The sequence below is a fragment of the Furipterus horrens genome, unplaced genomic scaffold (assembly GCF_987537825.1).
Source record: "Furipterus horrens unplaced genomic scaffold, mFurHor1.1.pri manual_scaffold_10, whole genome shotgun sequence".
Lineage (NCBI taxonomy): Eukaryota > Metazoa > Chordata > Mammalia > Chiroptera > Furipteridae > Furipterus > Furipterus horrens.
In genome coordinates, this window is record NW_028327180.1 from 68,099,194 (window position 1) to 68,120,016 (window position 20,823).

A 20,823-nucleotide genomic window follows, 5' to 3' on the forward strand; every position below is an offset into this window, starting at 1 on the left:
AGTGTCAACTGAGCCAAATGGGAAAAGAGGGCTGAGCACGCCATATGCATTCATTTACCTGGTTTTCCCATTTTTCACAAGCCACCCTCTGCCCTCAGAATGTCAAGGTCTTTCTGGTAAGAGACCCTATTTCTGGAGTATAAACCACAGCATGGGGTAAAAATAGCATTTTTTTTTTCTTTTGAGAAAGTGGTAGAAGGAGCACGACTAGTTTATACTACTTTTGTAATTAAAAACTTGCTTTTAAATATATATTTAAATGCACATTTCTTAAAAATAGCTACAATAAAGTTCATCTACCTTCATATTAGATAACCCCCAAATACACAAATATTAAGACCATAGTCTTCAGTGGAAACCCACTGAAGAAAGCAAAAAACCAAATTCTAGTTACCAATGATGAACATAAGACTTCAGCAAAAATTCTTTTTAATACTTCAGTCAAGTCTTTGTCTAGAACATTTTTCCTGGTACGGTATACCTTGGACAGAAAATGAAGTTCTCAAAGTGGAAATGATTTCAATATTTTATAAAAGTAAATCAAAGTCCCCCCATAAGGTATCATACAAATTAGGTTGATCTAAAAAAGGTTGAGGAGTGAATGATGATGATGATGATGATGGGAAAATGAATTGTGAAAGACATAAATGCAAGTCACTGTAATTGTCCTTGAAATCAGAATGCATAGAGGAAGCCAAGCAAAGCTCAGGAATACTGATGAACTGTAACTCCAGGGAAGAAAAGGTATTATACAGCTAACCCCTAACACTTCAGTAATATGTGTCTAAGGGACATGCCTGTGAGTTACATCACAAGTGAAGATGAATGTCCCTGTGAAATGAAATGACTCAGCTTTCTGAGCGTGAGATTCAAAGGTAGGCACATAATGGGTGTTTGATGTATTCCTGTTGAAAACCAATCGCCTACATGTATTTAACGTTATAATCCATCCTGGTTGGCCATCCTGGGAGAATATCTGTAACTGAAATAAAGAGGATTCATTTTATAACAAGATTCAGGATCTACCATGTAGCTATCTGATTTCAGGTCAGTGGCCTAATCTTCCTATGCCTCAGTCTTGCATTTTATCTGAAGATAAAATGCATTATGGTTGTTGGATGTCTCTGTCACTAGCCCTAACTAAATGTTACTGGGTGGTCAGCACATCTTCACGTCATTTGCTTCCAGATGGAACTCCATGCATGCTCCGTATCTAGATGGGAAGGTGAGAGCCCAAAAGATAGTTGCTATCTGGCCACCCACCAGACAAACTGCCATCCTTGGGCAATGATGGCAACCATCATGCTCTATCTGGGGATGTCACAAGGGTGTTCACCCCCAACCATCGCTGCAACCAACTTAGACTCCATTCTGGGGAGGTGGCAGTGTGTGAGCCCAGGCTCCAGCCTGTGGGGCATGATCCACTGTCTCATCAGACCTCACTTACAAACAAATTCAAAGATAATATTAGTAAAAATTTAGAGAGCACCTGCAGGTCATTAAAGCCAAAAGAGAGGGCCCTTCTGAATGCACTGTACTGTGTGCGTGCATTGGGTCCAGCCTGGTTCCTGGTCAGATGATACATTAGTGTCTCCCTTTTATATTGGCTAATTCCCACCAGCATAAACTTGCTCTAGTAACTGCTCTTTTAAAAAAAGAGAGAAATTTCTCCCTTAATATCATATTCAGCTTTAGCTATTGACTCATTTCTCTGCTTCTCTTTAGATTGAACTTCTTGAAAGAGGTGACTACATTTGCTTTGTCTATGTCCTTAGCTTCCAGACAATCCGAACTCCCTAAAGTTTGGCTCAGAGCTGTAAAAGCCCAGAGCTTCTTTTGTCATAGCCCAATCCCATAGAGTTCTCACTTTATGCAACCACACAGGAACATTCAATATGAGGAACTTCACCTCCTTTCTTAACCCTTTGAGTGCCATGTGTAATTCAAAATTTGGATCAACACAAGAAAAAATTATATCAATATACAACCTGAAGTACACAAAAAAGAGAACAAGACATAAAATATGAATTATTCCATTGTTATTGACATTCATAGCCATCGAAAAAAAGAGTCACTGGGAGTGACACTGGCACTTCTGGGAAAATTTGTCAGCATCACTCACAGTGATGTTGGCACTCAAAGGGTTAAAGCACCCTTCTCTTAAATTTCAGGACAAATGTATTTTCTTCCTCACTGAATGTTCCTTCTCAATTTTCCTTAGGTGAATTGTTTTGCTCTGCCTGACTTCTAAATATGAAGGTTTCTCTCCTCCTTTGTTCCCACAGTCTTCCCAAGGAAGACTCCCCAATCCCCATGTCTTTCCATCTGCAGCCCCAACTCTTCCACTCATCGCTGACCACTCAAGCACAGCCTCCTACTTGACATCACCATTTAGGCATCTCACGGTCATTTTATGCATCCAAATCAGGACCCTTGAGACATCCAAACATGTCCCCAACCCTTCAGCACCCCCTTTTCTCCATCTCAGGAAGTGTCACAGCCATCTATCTACCTGACTACTGAAGCAAATATCCATGGTTCATTCTTGATTTTGTTATTTTCCTCTTACCCCACAATCAAACCATTACTAACTTCCTATTATTTTATATTAAAATAAATGTTGAATAAACTCTCAGCTTTCCATCTGCATTAGCCCAGACATGATCATGTTTCACATAAGTGAACAACTGTCCTAGTTAAAAGAGGCACCTTTGGGTTTCCCCCCCATTTCAGATACCTTAGTAAGTTATCTATGTAGCACTTACTGAAAATTACAGTCAAGATTTAACTTTCTTCAATCAGAAAATCCTATCCCCCTAAAAATAAAATGAGGGGGAGAGAAGGAAAACCAACATTAGGTAGCTTTTATTTTTTTTACTTGCCAAGTAAAGACATTAAAAACTATGATTGTGATAATGGTAGTAACAACAGCTAACATTTATTGAGCAATTCCTCTGTGCTAAGCACTATGCTAAATACTTTTTTATGGATGATCTCTTTTTATTCCCACACAAAGTATGTGAGGCAGATACTATTATGAGCTCCCTTGTTACAGATAAAAAAACTGGGGATCAGAGACACTTGGACAAGTCACATGTCATTCTCACTATGAAAAAAAATTCTATTTCCATAAATCTTAAATAGTAAACACACACAAGAAAGGATATAATCATAGAATTAAAATTTTTAATAATTTTTGCTTTATGAGAAGCTTGTTACATTGTCCTCCTATTTTTCTTTTTACCACAGACTAAGTGAAACACAGCCATTGTTTGGCCTTTGTCTACAGAGGGTATCTGGGGACCATGGATTTACCCTCTCTGACCCTGTGTTACTAGTTAAAGTTGGAGGTCAGCTCGAGAGCATATCACTTATCCCCTGGTGAAGAATTATTTAGCTGGCTCACTAGCCCTTTATTATCCCAAATAGTTGGCAGTAAATGGTTGCCCATAATACATGTGGGGCTTGGCAAGTCTTTTAAGAATATATTTGGAAATTCTCCAGAAACACGGCCTCCAGAGCCAGTTGGTGGCATCACTTTGCATCATCAGCACTTCTTTTTATGAAACACGGTGCCCCAGGGAGTCTGGGATTTATTGACATCCTTTACTTGTGCCAAGACCAACCAATGAGCACCAACAGCTTCTTTTCCTGCTGCCGGGACCACTATTCATGAATTTGCCCGGAAGTCAGAAATACACTGACTATTTCTTTAGAACAAATTACAAAGTAGAACAGTGGGGTGGGATGGGGGAAATTAACACCCCCAATTGTTGAATGTCCCTAAGTTGAATAAATTCCCCTGTAGGAAATGAATTCTACCCAGTGATATTTCAGATGAATTATAGGTTGTACCCACTTAATGAAACCCAGTTTGTATGGCTTTCAAATAATATATATATTACAAAAGTAATATATTTTATCCTCTAAAACACTAGATTTATTCGTCCCACTATTTCCACTGGCTCACTATGATCAACCAAAGGAGGGTCAGTGAGGAGTGAATATGTAGTATTGTGATGGCCATGTATAATGCCAGGTGGGTGCTGGAATTGTCAGGGTGGAGGTGGGGTAGTCACTTCCTAAATTGTGTAGCTGTCTGGCCACTGTGCTGTGTACTTGAAACTGATGTGGAATGGTGTTGAATGTCAACTGTTATTAAAAAAAATTTTTTTAAAGTTCAGGTTAGAAAAAGATTTAAACATCAAAAAAAGAAAAAAAGAGTGAATTTAAGCATCTACAGAGAAGAGCCAGTCGCCTTGCCCAGTCTCTCAGTTAAGGTTAGAAGGTTATGGGCGGATACCAGAGAGGGTCCCAGCACAGGTAAATACATGCCTGCAAGATGCTTTACAGCAGTGTTGGCAAAATATGGTCCATGGGCCAATTCCAACCTGCCATCTATTTTCACATAGCTCATAAGCTAATAATGGCTTTTATATTTTTTAAATGCTTGAAAATAAATAAAAAGAATATTTTGTGACAGGGGAAAGTGAATGTGAACTTCAAAGTTCAATGTTCATAACTAAAATGTTATTGGCACATAGCCACATTCATCTGCTTCCTCATTATCTATGACTGCTTTCCTTCTACAATGGCAGAGTTGAGTAGTTGTGAAAGAGACTGTATAAACTGCAAAGCATGAAATATTTACTATCACAGCCAGTGCAGAAAAAGTATGCCAACCCTGTTTTAAATCATTCTCAGAAGTAACAAAAAACATAGGCTACTCAAGTATAAAACAAGGTTAATATTACTTATTTTACTATACAAGTGCCTCCAGAAATGGAAGAAGAAATTATGCAGGAGGAAAAAATACAGCCTGTGTCACTCTTGAATTTTCAAAATCTATGATCGTAAGTTGTGCAGTCCTTTTACCATATACAGTATTCTCTCACTTATCATGGGTATTACGTTCTAGACACCCCCTGCACCCCCGCGATAGATGAAAATCCGCAAAGTAGGAACCTTACATTTATTTTAGTAGTTATATATATTTTAAGACTTTATAAACCCTTCTCACACACTTATAAACTGTTCCCAATCCCTTATTAACCTTTCCCACTCCCTGATTAACGTTTTCCACATTTTAATAAACACTACTTATGTTCTTAAACATATTCTACATTCTTAAACCTACGTAACTTTAACAACATACGTATACAGTACTGCAAAATCCTGCGATATAGAGAAAAATCCGCGATAAATAATTAAATATAATATTTTTAAAAATCCCGCGATACAGTGAACCATGATACAGAGAGGGACTACTGTAAACTGTACTTAGGGTCCTATTTTGACTAGACTATTATTCCATCATTGACTTTCTGTGTGTGTTTTCAAAGGAATTTCCTTTGGCGGTCACATAGCAATGCATAGTTGAAATCACTGTATATATATTTCTTAGGACTTGAATGGGTGAAATGATGGCCAAGAGGGGTTTCTATAATTAACTTTCCCCCACAAGGTCCTACGACAGAAAACGGATCCTGCAAAGGCCTGCACATCCTTTCTCATCAAAGACAGTAGGCTTGGAGTACCAATGACATTGTCTGAAGGTGAAGCTGGTTTACAGATTTCATTTCTTAACCTAGGTGGTTTCCAAAATTTCCCAAATCTTGATCCACTGAACATTATATGCCATAAGGTTGTCCATAAAAATGTTTTTATTTTGAAATAAGTTTGAAAAATATCAGAATACTGAAATTTTATTACTGTAGGACAGTTCAGAGCCTTTAATATGCTAAGGAGCACTGTGAAGCTTCAAAGGCAAGATGTAATTTTTTTATTTTTTAATTGTATTTCTTCCATTACCATTTATCCCCCTCGTACCCTCTTCTACCTCCAACACCCCCCTCCAACCTCCTGCAATGACCACACTGTTGTCTGTGTCCATGAATACTTTTTCTTTCTTGTTCTATCCCTCCACCTCCTAAGTTCTATCACCCCCAGAGTTGTCAGCCTGCTCTCTATCGATGAGTTTGTCTCTATTTTGCTTGTTAGTACAGTTCACTCATTAGATTCCACATATGAGTGAAATTATATAGTATTTGTCTTTCTGTGGCTGACTTATTTCACTTAGCATAATATTCTCCAGATCCATTCATGTTGTTGCAAAGGGTAAATTTTTCTTCTTTTTTACAGTTGAGTAGTGTTCCATTGTGTAAATGTACCATAGTTGTTTTATCCACTCATAATATGCTTGGGTAGATTCCCTTAAATATGTATTGAGAACTCACTGCTCAAGGAATTTGCAAGTCAGAAGCACTAGCTCAGTCTTTGAGGTTGTTTTCTTAGCTGTCTAGTTTTTCTTTTGAGTCTTCCAAACCCCTGGGATGGGGTAAATAAAGCCCTCACAATTTCATTTCTTCCTTGATGTCATTGTTAACCCATTCATTATTGAACAGCATGTTATTCATTCTCCATAAATTTGAATGTCCTTGAGTTTTTTCCTTGAGGTTGATTTCATTTTAAGCCATTGTGATCTGAGAAGATGCTTGAAATAATTTTAATTTTCTTGAATTTGTTTAGGCATGTTTTGTGTCCTATCATGTGGTTTATCTTTGAAAATGTTCCATGTGCACTTCAAAAGAACCTATATTTTGCTTCTTTGGGGTGAAAATTTCTATATATATCAACTAAGTCCCTTTGATCTAGAGTGTTGTTCAATGCTTCAATATCCTTGGTGTTTCTTTGCTTTGAAGATCTGTCCATTGTTGGCAATGGGGTGTTAAAAGTCCCCTATTATGAATGTGTTGCTGTTGATATCCTTCTTGTACTCTTCGAAGATTTTCCTTATATATTTGGGTGCTCCTATGTTGGGTGCATATATGTTTACCAGAGTTATATCTTCTGGATGGATTTTTCCCTTAAGTATTATGAGATGCCCTTCTTTGTCTTTTTATGATCTTTGCTGTGAAATCTGTCTTGTCTGATATAAGCATTGCTATCCAAGCTTTTTTTTCATGTCCATTTGCTTGGAATACTTTTTTCCAATCCCTTCACTTTCAGTCTGTGTAAATCTTTTGTTTTCAGGTGTGACTCTTGTAGACAGCATATATGTGGGTCATGTTTTCATATCCATTTCACTTCCCTATGTCTTTTAATTGGAGCATTTAATCCATTTATATTTAAGTTTATTATTGACAGGTATTTATCCACTTCCCTTTGTACCTGTGTTCCTATCCCTCTCTCTCTTTCTTGTTTTTAAAGCAGATCCTTTAGCATCTCTGGTAATGCTGGTTTGGTGGTGATGTATTCTTTTAGTCTTTCTCTGTCTGGGAAACTCCTTATTTCATCTTCCATTTTGAAAGAGAGCCTTGCTGGGTAGAGTATTCTTGGTTGTAGGCCTTCGTTTTTTATCACTTGAAATATTTTTTTTTCATTCCCTTCTGGCTTTTAGTGTTTCTGTTGAGAAATCAGCTGATAGCCTTATCAGAGCTTCCTTGTATGTTATTTGCTGTTTTTCTCTTGCTGCCTTTAGGATTCTCTCTTTGTCTTTGAATGTTGCCATTTTAATTATGATGTGCCTTGGAGTGGGCCTCCTTGGGTTCATCTTCATTGGGACCCTCTGAATTTCCTGTACTTGTGAGACTTTTTCTCTCCTCATGTTAGGGAACTTTTCTGTCATAACTTTTTCAATCAGGTTTTCTATCACTTGCTCCTCTTCTTCTCCTTTTGGTATCCCTATAATATGGATATTGCTGTGTTTCATGTTGTCCTGAAGCTCTCTTAAGCCCTCTTCATTCTTTTTAAGTCTTTTTTCATTTTGTTGCACTGTCTGGGAATTTTTTTTTACCTTGTCCTCTAGCTCACTGATTCTATCCTTTGCTTCATGTAGCCTGATTTTGATTGCTTCTACTGTGTTCTATAGTTCAGAAATTGTACTTTTCATTTCTTCCTGGCTCTTATTGATAGTTTCTGTGTCCTTTTTCATGCTGGTATAGTTCTCAGTAAGTTCCTTGTAGCTTCCTTGGAGTTCTTTGTAGTTTCCCTGGAGTTTGTTGTAGTTTTCTCTGAGTTTGTTGAGTTCACTGAGGTTCCTCATTACCATTGTTCTGAATTCCCTGTCTGATAGTTTGCTTGCCTCTGTTTCATCTATTTCTCCTTCTGGGAATTCCTCCTTTCCTTTTGTTGGGGTGTTATTTCTCCTTCTCCCCATTTTAGGTGGCTCTTCTTGTTTCTCTTCTTAGATTGACCTGCTTTTATTTCCTGCCTTTGTGGTGTGACCTTCTTATATACAGCTGTTGATCCGCTGCCTCTAGTTGATGCCACTTGGAGCGGGGTAGTTTGATTAAGAGATTTCTCCTGTAGCACTGGGAATGATTCTGCACTAGAATCCAGTCCACTGCTCTCCCAGCTCTTTCTCCAGGGCCAGCACCCAAAACTTTTATGTAGCACCACTAGTTCACTTCACCCTCTTTTGGCCTCAGCCAGGGGCAAGTGCGCACCCTCGCACAGGCCAGGGGTGGGCGGTTTGCAGGCTCTTCTGCATTCTCACCCAGGGCAGGCCACTGGTGGGCTCGTTCCACACCTGCGCTGGCAGACCCCCAGCAGTTCTGTGCACTGGCCAGGGTGGTCCTCACAAGTTCAAAGTGTTTGTTACTATAAACAGTTGGATCTGAAGTTATTTATGACAAATGTTGTAGCTAAATGTTAGACCATTCAAGATGACTTAAATTTTTAAGAAGCTAATACTTGTTAGAAATGTCTTCCTCTTATTCTCTCAATCATTTTAACGCAAAATAGTAAATAATATCAGACAACATTACTCAAGTTTGAGAGGATGAAGTCTGAAATTTGCCTGCCCAGTGGGTACAAAATAACAAAGGAGATTCTCAAAGTCCTTCCTTACTGGAATCAATTCAATAACATTTCTTTTCTTCTGGATATTAAATATGTGGCCAATTTTTTTGGCTCAACATTTTGAAGAACCTATTGCTCCTGTCATCTAAAATGGAAAGTAACTGCAAACAGTCACATATCCTGGGAGACAAGCATTGCCAAATGAAAGAAGAACATTAAGTTTTAAGCAAATCCAAAGAATAATGCAATAATTGAGCTCTCTCTGCAAACTCAGGGCATGGATGAACGCTTTTTAGCAGCCTTTTAACTTAAGGCCAACTTTTCTTAGCTACAACACTTCAGAAGGAAGTTGTTTCTTGATTAACTAAACCAATACACCTCTTTATGTTTTTGTATATGCTTGAAAACACATGCAGCTTATGATTGCAAGACTCTCTTCTGTTGTCTAGTCCCTGAATTATTAACAGGTATACTTTCACTTTCTTTTTTCTAAATTAGCATGAAGACCTCAATGATTGGACTTGTAAAATGTTGATTAAAGAAAAAAAGAGGTCCAAACCACACAGAACAAACAAAACCACTGCATTCGGATAAAGGAAATAAAACAGATTAAAGGAAAAGAATTATAAACATTAAAAACAAGTATCACTTGCACTCTTTTTACTTCAGAAAACTTAAAATGTCTTTCTGCATCATTCATTACTTTTCAGGGGTTCCATATGGTAGTTGGTATGGGGGTGCAATTGTCACTGTGTCTGTTGATCCAATGGGATTACTTAAATAGGCAGCTTTGGGTTGAAAGCAGAAAAAGTGAAATTTATTGATTTTTAGCCCAACGAGTTCTTGATTTTGCCTTAAGTAAAAACACAACGACCTCAGCGGGGTAAAAGGGAAACCAGATGAGACCGTGTTTTTGTGCAGTCAATAACTTGGCTTCTCTTTCAGAGGGCTTTACAGAGGTTTTCTGCCATTCTGTTCATGTAGTTCCATGGAAAGAACTGTGAATAGGTCATATTGGCTATGGCATCTGCACAGTTGCATTCAATCTTGTTTCTTTCAGAAGTCAAAGTAGTTCAAAGCATTCATACTAAGAGACTCTGATGCTAATAAATAATATTATCATTAGCATTAATCAAATTGGGTGATTAGTTTATGTGAGACACCTTGCTTTATTTACTTGCATTATTTTAATCTTCACAATGACTCAGTGAAGTATACCCAATTATTACTTGCTGATGTATGAAGAAACTGAGGAGGTTTGATATCTTACACAATAGAAAAAAAATTTTTTTCAAACAAATTCACTAAAAATTGTTTAGGCCTGTGGACTTTTTTCATGTGTGGAAGGGGCACATACTAAACCCAACAATCTTATGGGAGGCCTGCATGGCGGCCTTACAAGCTCAAGAGACCTAAAGTGGCCACAGGATAGTCTGGAATTAAAAACTTTCTGACTAAAAGCAGGTCATGGCAGGTAATGATGTCCTAGGCTGGTATTTCTCCCTAACGAAGCTCAATCTTTACCTTAACTGAGCACGTTTGTTATATCGTTTTTTCTTTTTGTTTTAATCTATGATAACATACCTTTCAAATGTCAAATTTCCTTTTTCTGAACCCCTCAAAGCACAGGCACCGCACCAGGGGGAGACCACAGAACCCTAAGGCGGTTTGACGTTGTAGTCAACACCGGCAACTCCTGCGGCGCACCTGAAGCCAAGCTGTATCGACTCCGTCTTTCCCTTGGACCCTTCAGCTGCGAAGAGAGGGGGGGTCTGCTGCATGGGCAACAGCAGACCCTCCATATCACCCTGCCCAGGCTCTGTAGCTTCAGCTCCACTGGAGAGGACACTCCAGCGTCATCGCAAGATGTCGATTCAACACGGGAGGAGACAGATGCCGTGTCACTCCCGAGTCGGACTGCACAGCCATTCTCGGCGGTGCAGATAGACTCCTAAGAAGCTACACCATCGTCTCTCGAGACGGACGGCTGCCGACGATTAACTATCCTGCACTCACCTGTGTACAAGTGTCTATCATTTTACTTTTTAATCCAATCCCAGAGGTTTCCCTGCTTTGTTTTCTTCCGCCTTCCTAATCTATCACCAATGGACTTCACGTAACCCCCTTACGCCTCCTCTTTTGAAATTGTGATGTATAAAACAAGGTGAAAAATTACTGTTCTCCGGAGTATTTTCTCAACTTGTTGAGGTTTTGCTTCCCAGCAATTGTTGTCAGTTTGGCTCAAATAAACTCATAAAAATTCTTACAGGTTTGGGCATTTCTTATGACACATGATATTGCAAGTCTCTCTAGAACACTTCATAATTAGTCAAATTAACTTTAGTGTTTTATGATCAAGCTATGTCCCCTTTGATTTTTCACATTGCTAGCCTGTGGCATAGGTGAGATTTGAACCTGTGTATATCTTTCCAATACCAGAGCCCATGCTTTCAGCCCCCTTTTCTAGGTGGTTTTCTATTGCGAAACACTAAACATAATTAAGTAGAAGACCATCTGGCAGTTCCTCAAAAAAATTAAAGCATTGCCATAGGATCCAACCATTCCACCTCCAAGTACATAAAATTAAAATAATTTAGAACAGGGACTCAAACAAATATTTGGTCACCAATGTTCATAGAAGTATTGTTTACAATAGTCAAAATATGTAAACCATCAAATGTCCATCAATGTCTGAAAGAGTAAACAAAATGATGTATATACATACAATGGAATATTATTGAGCCTTAAAAAGGAACTAAATTCTGATATATGTTACAACATGAATGAACCTTGAAAACATTAGATGAAGTGAAATAAGCCAGAAAAACATTATGAGGTACCAAGAATAATCCAATTCATAGAGACAAAGTAGAATTGTGGTTACCAGGGCCTGGGGGGAGGAAGAAATGGGAGATATTGTTTAATGGGGACAGAGTGTTAGTTTGGAAAGATGAAAACATTGTAGATGATGGCAATGGTTGCCCCCAAATGTGAATACACTGACTGCCACTGAACTGCACACTCAAAAATGGTTAAAATGGTACATTTTGTTATATGTATTTTACCTCAGTAAAAAAGTAATTAGGACCTAGGTTTGCAATAAATTTTAAAAGCTAGAGCCACAGAATAAAATAATAGTATAATTTAAGATCTTCTTTGTAAAAATTGACTTAACATTAATCAAAAAAGCAAATCTTATTGTGTCCAACAGTACTATAAATCTTACACTTTGTTTTCACTAAATAAAGATCAACATAAGTAACGAAGAGAAAAATTATTTCAATATCAGTATCAGATAGAACACCATGAAATACAAAATATCAGGATGAATTCTAGCAAGAACAGCTTATCTCAAGGCACATCCAATAACATCTTATCTTATTCCATAATTACCCTCAAAGTGAACCAAAACACTTTCCATGAGAAAGAAATCTTGAGATAGTACTCAGGAAAATTGGTTTGAATTTTCTTCAGACCAATATTGGGAACAGTAAACAGTTTGAAGGAAATATTAGATACTTTTTCATCACACATTGGGATTCTCTTCAGCAATTTTTAAAATAATTAAATTGACTCATTTTGGTGTCCTAGATTCTGGCCCAATTCGATTATTTATATTAAAATATGGAGATCAAAATGATATAAGCATTAATGTTAATTGATTAGTCAGTGCTTTTTTCTTTGTTGGTTTTGTTTCTTGGTTGGAAGCTTCACAGCAATCAAATAAAATTCTACCTTGTGCTCAATCCAGAGCTATCAAAGGAGTCAAATCAACTTTATTATAAGGTTTATTGATTTTAAAAATATTACAGTTTTATAATATACAAACTCATATTCATCAGAACGTTATGATATAGGCAACTCTTCATTCCCAATTTTGTCACTGTTTGGATTTGCTTTTTTCCTGTGCCTGCATTTCTTCTCATGTCATTGCTTCTTGTCATCTTTCTGACTCCAACCCAAATGTCACCTTCTCAGAGAGGTCAACCCCGACCATACCCTATCTGAGACGGTCTCCACCATCACCCTGTCACACTTCCTAAGATCACTCAGAGTTACTTTCTTGGTGGCGCTTTAAACATTATCTGAAGTTATCTGGATTTGTTTACTTGTCTGTTGTTTACCTTCCACCATTAGAACATGAGCTCCCCAAGAGCAGGGCAAGGACCGTCTTGTTTCCTACTGTACTCCTCAGTCTAGCAGAGTGACAGGCATAGTAGGTGGACGTGTCCTACTGTTTCTGCCTAGCAACGTGTATGTAAATGAACTCAGAGCCTCGCCCCCCTACCCCCCACCCTCCCGGGAAGCACAGATGGACTGTTCTGCTCAGCTCAGCTCTTCTCTTTCTGGGTGCCACAGTGGGATCACCTCCTTGGGCTGGGCAGTTGGACAACAAAAAAGTGGCAACCTAGAGGGTGCTAAGAATGAACTGCTTGCTCCTTAAACCTAACTCTACCCTGACCTAGTTCTTCCAGTTTCTTGAAGGTACTTATTTCTTTTTTTTTTTACATTTGAATATTTTTTATTTATTTAATTTTAATTTAATTTAATTTTATTTTATTTATCTGTTTTTAGAGATAGGGGAAAGGAGAAAGAAAGGGAGAGAAACATCAGTGTGTGGTTGCCTCTCATGTGCCCCCAACTGGGGACTGGCTTGCAACTTAGTCATGTGCCCTGACTGGGAATCAAACCAGTGACACTTGGTTTGTAGGCCGACGGTCAATCCACTGAGCCACAGCAGCCAGAATTTTGAAGGTACTTATTTCTCATTGGCCACCCAGTGCTCTGTAACTTTCTTGGGCACCCCGTGAGAGATGGGCTGGTTGAATTAAGGAAGATTTAGACATTTCTATGTTTTCTCTTTCTAATCCTATTTCCTAATCCCTTAAAACGACACATGTCCTCGGCAAGTTACAAGCATGAAGCTGGCCTCTCTTGCCTACTATGCTCCCTGAGGACCAGCCCCGTGCACAACACTAGCTCTGAATCCACAGGAAGCATAGTAAACCAAATAAATGAAACCCAGGCCTACTTGCCTTCCCATTTTTAGAGACAGTAGAATCAAGTAACATTGCTGGTCTCTAGATCCTTGCCTTTACTACTTAATAAAGCAAAGCAAGGCAATAGAAATAAGAGTAGAAGAAAGGTTTTCTTAAGACCATTTTCTAACTACGTAATTTCAGGGTTCTTACACAATATTTTTTATAGGTAGTAATGGGAACAAGGCATAGTGCTCAGTCAGATCTTTTGTTTTTAAGAAGATCCAACCAAAGTCTCAAAAACTAAGATCGTAGTAGGCTTCCAGTTGGCCCCATAACTATGGCAAACAACTGATTCTTCTTTGATAACAAAACAGAACTCCTTATCTTTAGAAGGCTCACAGGCATTCAAGATAACAAACTAATTTCCCCATGTTCCTTGTATGTGCATGTGAATGAAAGTGACAAGCTACAACAAGATCATGTGCTTAAAAGGAGTGGTCACTGGCTCCCTGCCCCCTCCCCCCTGGTGAGAATTTGGAAGTGGCTGCAAGCCATACTGAGGCCAGAGGGGGAGAGCAAAGAGAAGCCGCTAACCTTTTGGAGTCACATATTGCCTGTTTCTTATACCTAGATTGTTACATGGGGAAGAAAAACATATCTATGTTCTCTAAGCCATTGGCATTTCTGTTTCCGTTTCAGCAATCAAATGTACATTCCAACACAATCAACTTTTTTTGATGATTTTGATGCTGCTTCACCATTTTTGCCAAGTGGCTTTAGGATATCAAAATGATTAACCTTTTGAGTTAAAAAAAAAAAAAAACCTTCAAGGTTAGCCTATCCTTCACTTTATTGATGAAAAAATTGAAGATAGAGAGAATAAATCGACTTCTTGAGCCACTCAGGTGACTTATAATAGACCTGGTGCTCAGATCTCCTGGATTTTAGTTCCCTGTTTGTTTGTTTTTTTCCTTTAAGGTCCAACTAGCAGAACTCCCTTAAAATGACTCAGAGCGTTCCCTCTGGGAGGCCTGGACAGCTTACTACCTGGGACCTGGGACCTTCTTTTCCCAGAGAATCTATGAACACAGCTGCTACCCTGCATAGCTGGTGAGGCTGCTCCAACCCCCACCACGGGAAGAAAGAGGGGCGTGGGAAGGCCCAGCCTAACTCCAACACACCTCACTGAGGGGTGACAGGAGAATCAGGATCCATGCTCTATTTCCTTTCTTGCCGAGCCTGGCCTTGAAAGTTTCCCAGTGATTCTTTTTTCCTATGACCTAGCATGTGGAATTTGTCTAGGACCCTGGATCTTGGCAGCTGGGGGCTCAGAGAGCACCTACTTAATGACTTCATTCTCTAATATTATGAGTATCCATTATCATTCACATGCAATTTGATAATATAAGACATTTTCTGTAACAACTAGTAAGGGTAAAAGGGCCAAAGGAACAGCTCAGAGATCAAACAAATCATTTAATTTCAAGGTCTTCCATTGATCAGGTGCCCAAGAGACAGGTCACTTTGGACAAAGGGCATTGGCATAGTCATGGTTCAGACAGCTGCCCAAAGTCCCATGGAATGTGGAAGGTAAAAGCCAATTATTAGCATGCAAGGTCTTCGGACTTAACTTTGCAGTACATTGCAATATACTTAAGAAACTAAGAGCTTATATTTGGATTCTGCAAAATTACATACTTTATGTACAATCATCATACATTTCTTACCATCTTCATTTTCATCAAAAACTGGGGGTTTGCTTGAAGTGTTGGCTCCCATGGTTGTCTGCCCAGACCTGGATCTTCCAGTTACATAATTCTGGCAGAAACATTCATCTTCACTCAGAAGAGGACTGGAAGCCTCAGCTATAAATCAAGGAGAAAAAGAAGTGATAGCCTTCCAGTACTTGACGGAGGGCGTACTCAAGGTACCCTGAATGCAGACTGGCTGAAATGTTAATTTGTACCACAATGGCAGAATCTTGTTGTGCTTGAAAATGATAATGTCAGCAATAACAGGACATCAAGCATCTGGGGAACCCATTTCATGGCCTCATTACAGACCTAGACTTACAAAGAAGGAGAAAAGCAAAATATTTCTAAGTATGAATACAAGCTTAGAATGAGGTCAGCAATACTGAACAACTATCAAATTAAAATTTTTTAACTATTTTTTTGATGTGTGATCAACTTTAATTGTTTTTAGTTATAAAAATACATTCCACATCCCTTTTCTCCTGCCCCACAATAAAAAAGGAACAAGGTCTGAGTTTAGGCTTTACCACGCCAACAAGTTCCTAAATTTTGCTAAACATGTTTCTCTTTTTCCTTCTCTGAACTTGACAATGGTCTTACTGCAAAGACAGATTAAGTATTATTTAATGAGATAATATGTAAAGTATTTTCGCTGCATAAGTGCTCAATAACTGTGAGCTGTTTTGAAGCTCAAATTAAATGATATATGTGAGAGCTTAAAAAACACTGGAAAAAATATACACTGATGGCTTTTTTTTTTAAACCTAATCATAAAGAATTTTACTTTCCCTGTAGTTGGTAAGAAAAGGCAGCAAACCAGAGTCCTGGTTCTAAAATGGACTCTGATAAATGGCTTCTGGCCAGTGGCTTCACCTCTCACCAGTGAAGCAGGGAAACCACAGTGCCTTCCTTCAGAATCACAAGCTCAGATGTCTGCAAGAGCCAGGCAGAAATGCAAACGAGTGAACCAGACCAGGCAGAAGACAGTAGTGCCTGGTGGGGACGTTGGTGACCCAGAAAATCCAGGGTCCAGCTAAAAGAGGTCACTGCAACCTAAGAGATTGCTGCCAAGTAGAAACATGGGCCCAGGAGCCAGATCTTCAGATCTACCAAAAATGGGTAAAGATCAAGGTTTTATACCAAATACTTAAAAATTCATTTTCAGCTATATGGCCTGAGTTATTCTCACACATGGACAAATACGACCCATGGGATAGATATAGTTCATGAGACAATGTATAGAAGGCAAGTAGCACAATGCCTGGCACATAACAGGCAAAGAATAAATGTTAACTACTGCTATTTTAATAGTAGTGGTATTTCCTTATCATATATGTATATATATATAGTTTTTATTTATTGATTTCTAGAGAGAGGAAAAGAGATACATCAATTTGTTGTTCCACTTATTTATGCATTCACTTAATTTGACACCTGTTGACTGATTTCCTCTTGGACTTCTTTCACACGCAGGAAATACAGATTAGAGGCATCATTGAAGAAAGTGTCCCAAGGGAGCCTGGCCTAAGGATGTTATTGACAGAGAACTTGAGATGTCCCTAAACAAGCCTAGAAGAAAAGATTATTTTCCTGTTAGGAAAATGTAAGTAAAGCCTTCATTTGGAAGACAGACTTCTTAAGGAAATGCTACTTTTCAATCTAAAAGCCAACTGCTGGCAAATTGCCTTAGGAGCTTTAAAAAGAATCCGGAAACAGAGAGCAAAGAAAGAGTCAACAGTTAGGAAGCAACCAAGTAAATGATACAGGAGAGGGGTGGGGAGGGGCAGGTGGTAACAGGTGGCTGGAGGAAGCCCAAGGGCATTATTGCGATCAGGAAGACAGAAAGAAGTCAACTGTCTCTCCAGGCTCAAGAAACAAAGGGCTTTTAATTCCAGCAGAAAAGAGGGTAGGAAGAAGCAAGTGGGATGCCTCAGTATTTCATCATGGGTCGGGAGAGGTAGATTGGGGTTTCCTGTGTGTTCCATTATTGCATTTACAGTCCAGAATGAGTGGGGACCAGTGTAAGGGCTGAACCACAGACAACATTACAGAGGATTGGTCCTAAAGAGAACAATGATTTTAAGGAATTGAGATTGTGCACACAGCAGCTGGGGATAGGGGGAGGGGGTACATTCCCTTTTATTTTGTATGTTAAGCCTCTCAGTACACAGAGTTTTCACACCACACCCCTATCTTGTCATTCTTATATATTTTCTTCACACCTCAGGCTTCTCTCAAGTAGCCTATCTTCCTGCAGCACAGCATTGACCTTGCAAGTTGTCAAATTGGAAAGAGAAAGAGAGAGAAATATTACCGCAATTTGCCACATTTCAGAATTTCATTTTGATGTGCAGGCTATTTTGTTCACCAAATATCCAGTGATTTTGGGCATGAAGAAACTATGTGGACAGGGGAGGGAAAGGTGGAAAGAATTATTAGGCCATGGCTTCTCCACTGCACCTGTCACACCCAGTTCAGTTTAGAATTGTCTTTCACTTCTTCTCCCCTGTGTGCATAAGCAAATTAGACAACTTTTGCTCGTAAGAAATCAACCTTCCTCTGTGAGGAATGAGGAGACACATGCTTTCCATTCTGCTGAATAGGGGCCAGAAGAGCTATAGGGCTCTCTTCTCCAAACCTAACACCCTCCTGACCTCCTGGTATGAAGTCTGCAGTGTAAGAGAAGCATCATTTCAAGATGGCAAGAGGACAGTCACCACCCATGGAAATGAACCTTCTAAACATAGAAAATATAAAAGAAAGAACAATGTGTCTTGCACCAACAGAAAATTTTCCCATTCTACCCTGACCTTAGCCAATTATCAGATTCACTGCTGACTGCTTCTCTAATGCCAATGTTTGACCTTTGGCCTACACTTCGGGGGCTTTCAATCCATGACCTTTCTAAGCAGCAAAGGCTCCTGAGGTAAAGTAGGTGTCATCTTCAGGAATTGAAGAACCTAAGTTGTGGTGCAAGAAAGTTGCAGCTTTTGACAAAACTATTTACATTTAATTGCAACACCATGTGCCCAGGTATAAAATATTTTGTTTGCATTTGAAAAACAGAACTTAAACTGGGAAATATTTAGAACCATAGGGAAGGAAGAAAATATCATTAAAAATACCCAAGTTAATACCATTCTCAGTTATAGTGTTTGTATTTCACCATCTTTGCTTCATCATTTTTTATGTATTCAAAATTATAGGTTAACATTCTCTCCATCTTAACCCTCATGCCAAATTCAGTCCCTTTTCATATAGAAACTTCTCAAAGACAGCCGTAATCGTGAATCTAGGACATATTTTACAGTTCACTTTCTACGATTTTAAATGTGATGTGTTTTAAAGTAAGGCACCTAAATGACGCTCTGAAGCAGGTATGTTTTGCACCTGATTTCTGCTTGTTAAGTGCTGCATAGTGGACCATTGTGTGGATACAACACATTTTATTTATCTGTGTTCAAATCCTTCAGCATTGGGGAGAAAAGTCCTTGTGGAGATAAAGCCAGCCATCAAAGGCAGTTTTTGCTTGTCTATAAGCTGAGTAGGAGAAACAAGCATTAATACCTCCGGCACTTACTGCCACCCAGCAGTTATTTGTTGAAGTCTGTGTGTGTGTGGACCTGAACCAGTGGGAGGCTGGGGGGCCAGGTCGGGTACAAGCTAGGGTTGCTCCCAGTCCTATCGGGTTATCTGGGCCGCTGCCTTTGTCTTATTTCTCTTCCCTTTTAACTTCCTAGCTTCCCAAAAGTGTCCTTAGTATGCAGGTTCTTTAAAAAGAAAAAGAAAAAGAAAATCTAGGCCACCACTCACCTAGATCTTGATTCTCCCTTCACGCCTTCCAAGAAGCTTCGACTGGTGCTTCCACCCAGGGAGGGGAGCGGAGCTAACGAGGGAACTCCCAGAGATGTGGAGAGAGAAGAGGAAGGCACCCACCAGCCTGGGCGCGAGGGCGGGGCGGGGCTGAGCAGCAGCGGGCGGGCACCTGAGGCTGCCGCTGTCCGCCTTCCGAGGGGTCCGAGCGCCACCTAAGTGCGCGCTGCGCCAGGGTCTGGCAGAGCGGGAGGAGGCTGGGGAGTAGAAGGGAGAAGGGGAGCGAGCGGCTAGCCAGCGGGGGTCCTGGGTCGGACCCCTCTCCGGAAACGGTGACCAGTCGCGCCTTCTGTACGCGCCGAGGACAATGCTGCTGGCGCGGCTTGGAGCTGGTGGCCGGGATCCCACTGCGCCCTGGCACCTTCCGGAGCTGCCGGGACTCAGAGAGCGCGACTTCCCGGACCGAGGCCTCGTTCCCCTGAAGTGACGCCCTTCCCCTCCAAGATCTCAGGGCGGTGGCACCGAGTTCGGTGGCTACAGGGGTGGCGGGTATGAATGAGCCTGCAGATCCGAGATGGAGAAAGGCAAGATTTCCTTTAAGACTTTCTCAGGGTATTACGGGAGATCCAAGAGAGGCTTGAGAATTGTACAGGTCCCGACAAGAAGAATCTCTTAACAATTATGACCTAACGGACTTCTTCGTTTTACTGCTGGAGAAACTGGGCAAGAAGGAAACTACTTGCCCACTGTAGCAGAACAATTAATGGAGAGAACCTTGTATGAACCCAGATCTCCCGGCTCCCAGCCCCCATTTTCCCCATGCGTCTTAGTCACCCACATGCTCTGCCGTGGAGGAGGGGCGGAGGACCGTGGCTCAGAGATGAAGGCAATCTCACTGGAACTTTCTGTGTCCCCCCCGCCCCCCCCCGCCCCGCACCATGGCAGCTCTTTGTGCTTCCGCGTTGTAATAACAAACACAACTGAAATAACTTCTTACTGTTCTCCTCTATCTGGAGTCACACACACTTAAGCCACCAGAGAACTAGCAGGCAGGTTGCTTACTGGAATGACTGAAGTCGTATGATAGTGGGCAGGGTGGGGACAGCTTCTATTCAGCTCCACATTTCCCTGCCTTGTGGAAATGCCAGCTCAGTGTTGCCAAATACTCAGATTTTAGGAGACGCTGGAAACAAGAACCTTTGTGTGAAATCTCCCATCATTTTTAAACATTGGCAAGTTTTAAAAATGTTAAAAACTGTTATTGTCAGACAGGATGTGTCCAAGGCTGAACCATCTTTTTGAGGCTCCCACTTTTTGATCTAAGCATAGAGTTCCACAGAGTGCAGAAACTAGACTGGCTTTGTTCAGCATTTTTAGTACCATACAGTGATGTCTGATGCATCTCAAATACTACGGTCAAGAGCCCCATATTTTACTCATTAAATATGTCAAAGGAATACTCCTGTTATATT

General features: G+C 40.0%; 1 protein-coding gene across 1 annotated transcript in view; it reads right to left on the reverse strand.

The window, feature by feature from the left end:
- The window catches only part of STK32A (serine/threonine kinase 32A), a 95,308-nt gene extending 75,861 nt beyond the window's left edge, over positions 1 to 19,447 (reverse strand). Inside the window, exons 1-2 of the mRNA XM_090288063.1 lie at positions 19,352 to 19,447; positions 15,512 to 15,649 (exon numbers count right to left, since the gene is read on the reverse strand). Of these exons, the coding sequence (XP_090144189.1) occupies positions 15,512 to 15,563 (52 nt within the window). The 5' untranslated portion in view covers positions 15,564 to 15,649; positions 19,352 to 19,447. The remainder of the gene's footprint in view (positions 1 to 15,511; positions 15,650 to 19,351) is intronic.
- Between the last annotated feature and the right edge of the window lie 1,376 nt (positions 19,448 to 20,823).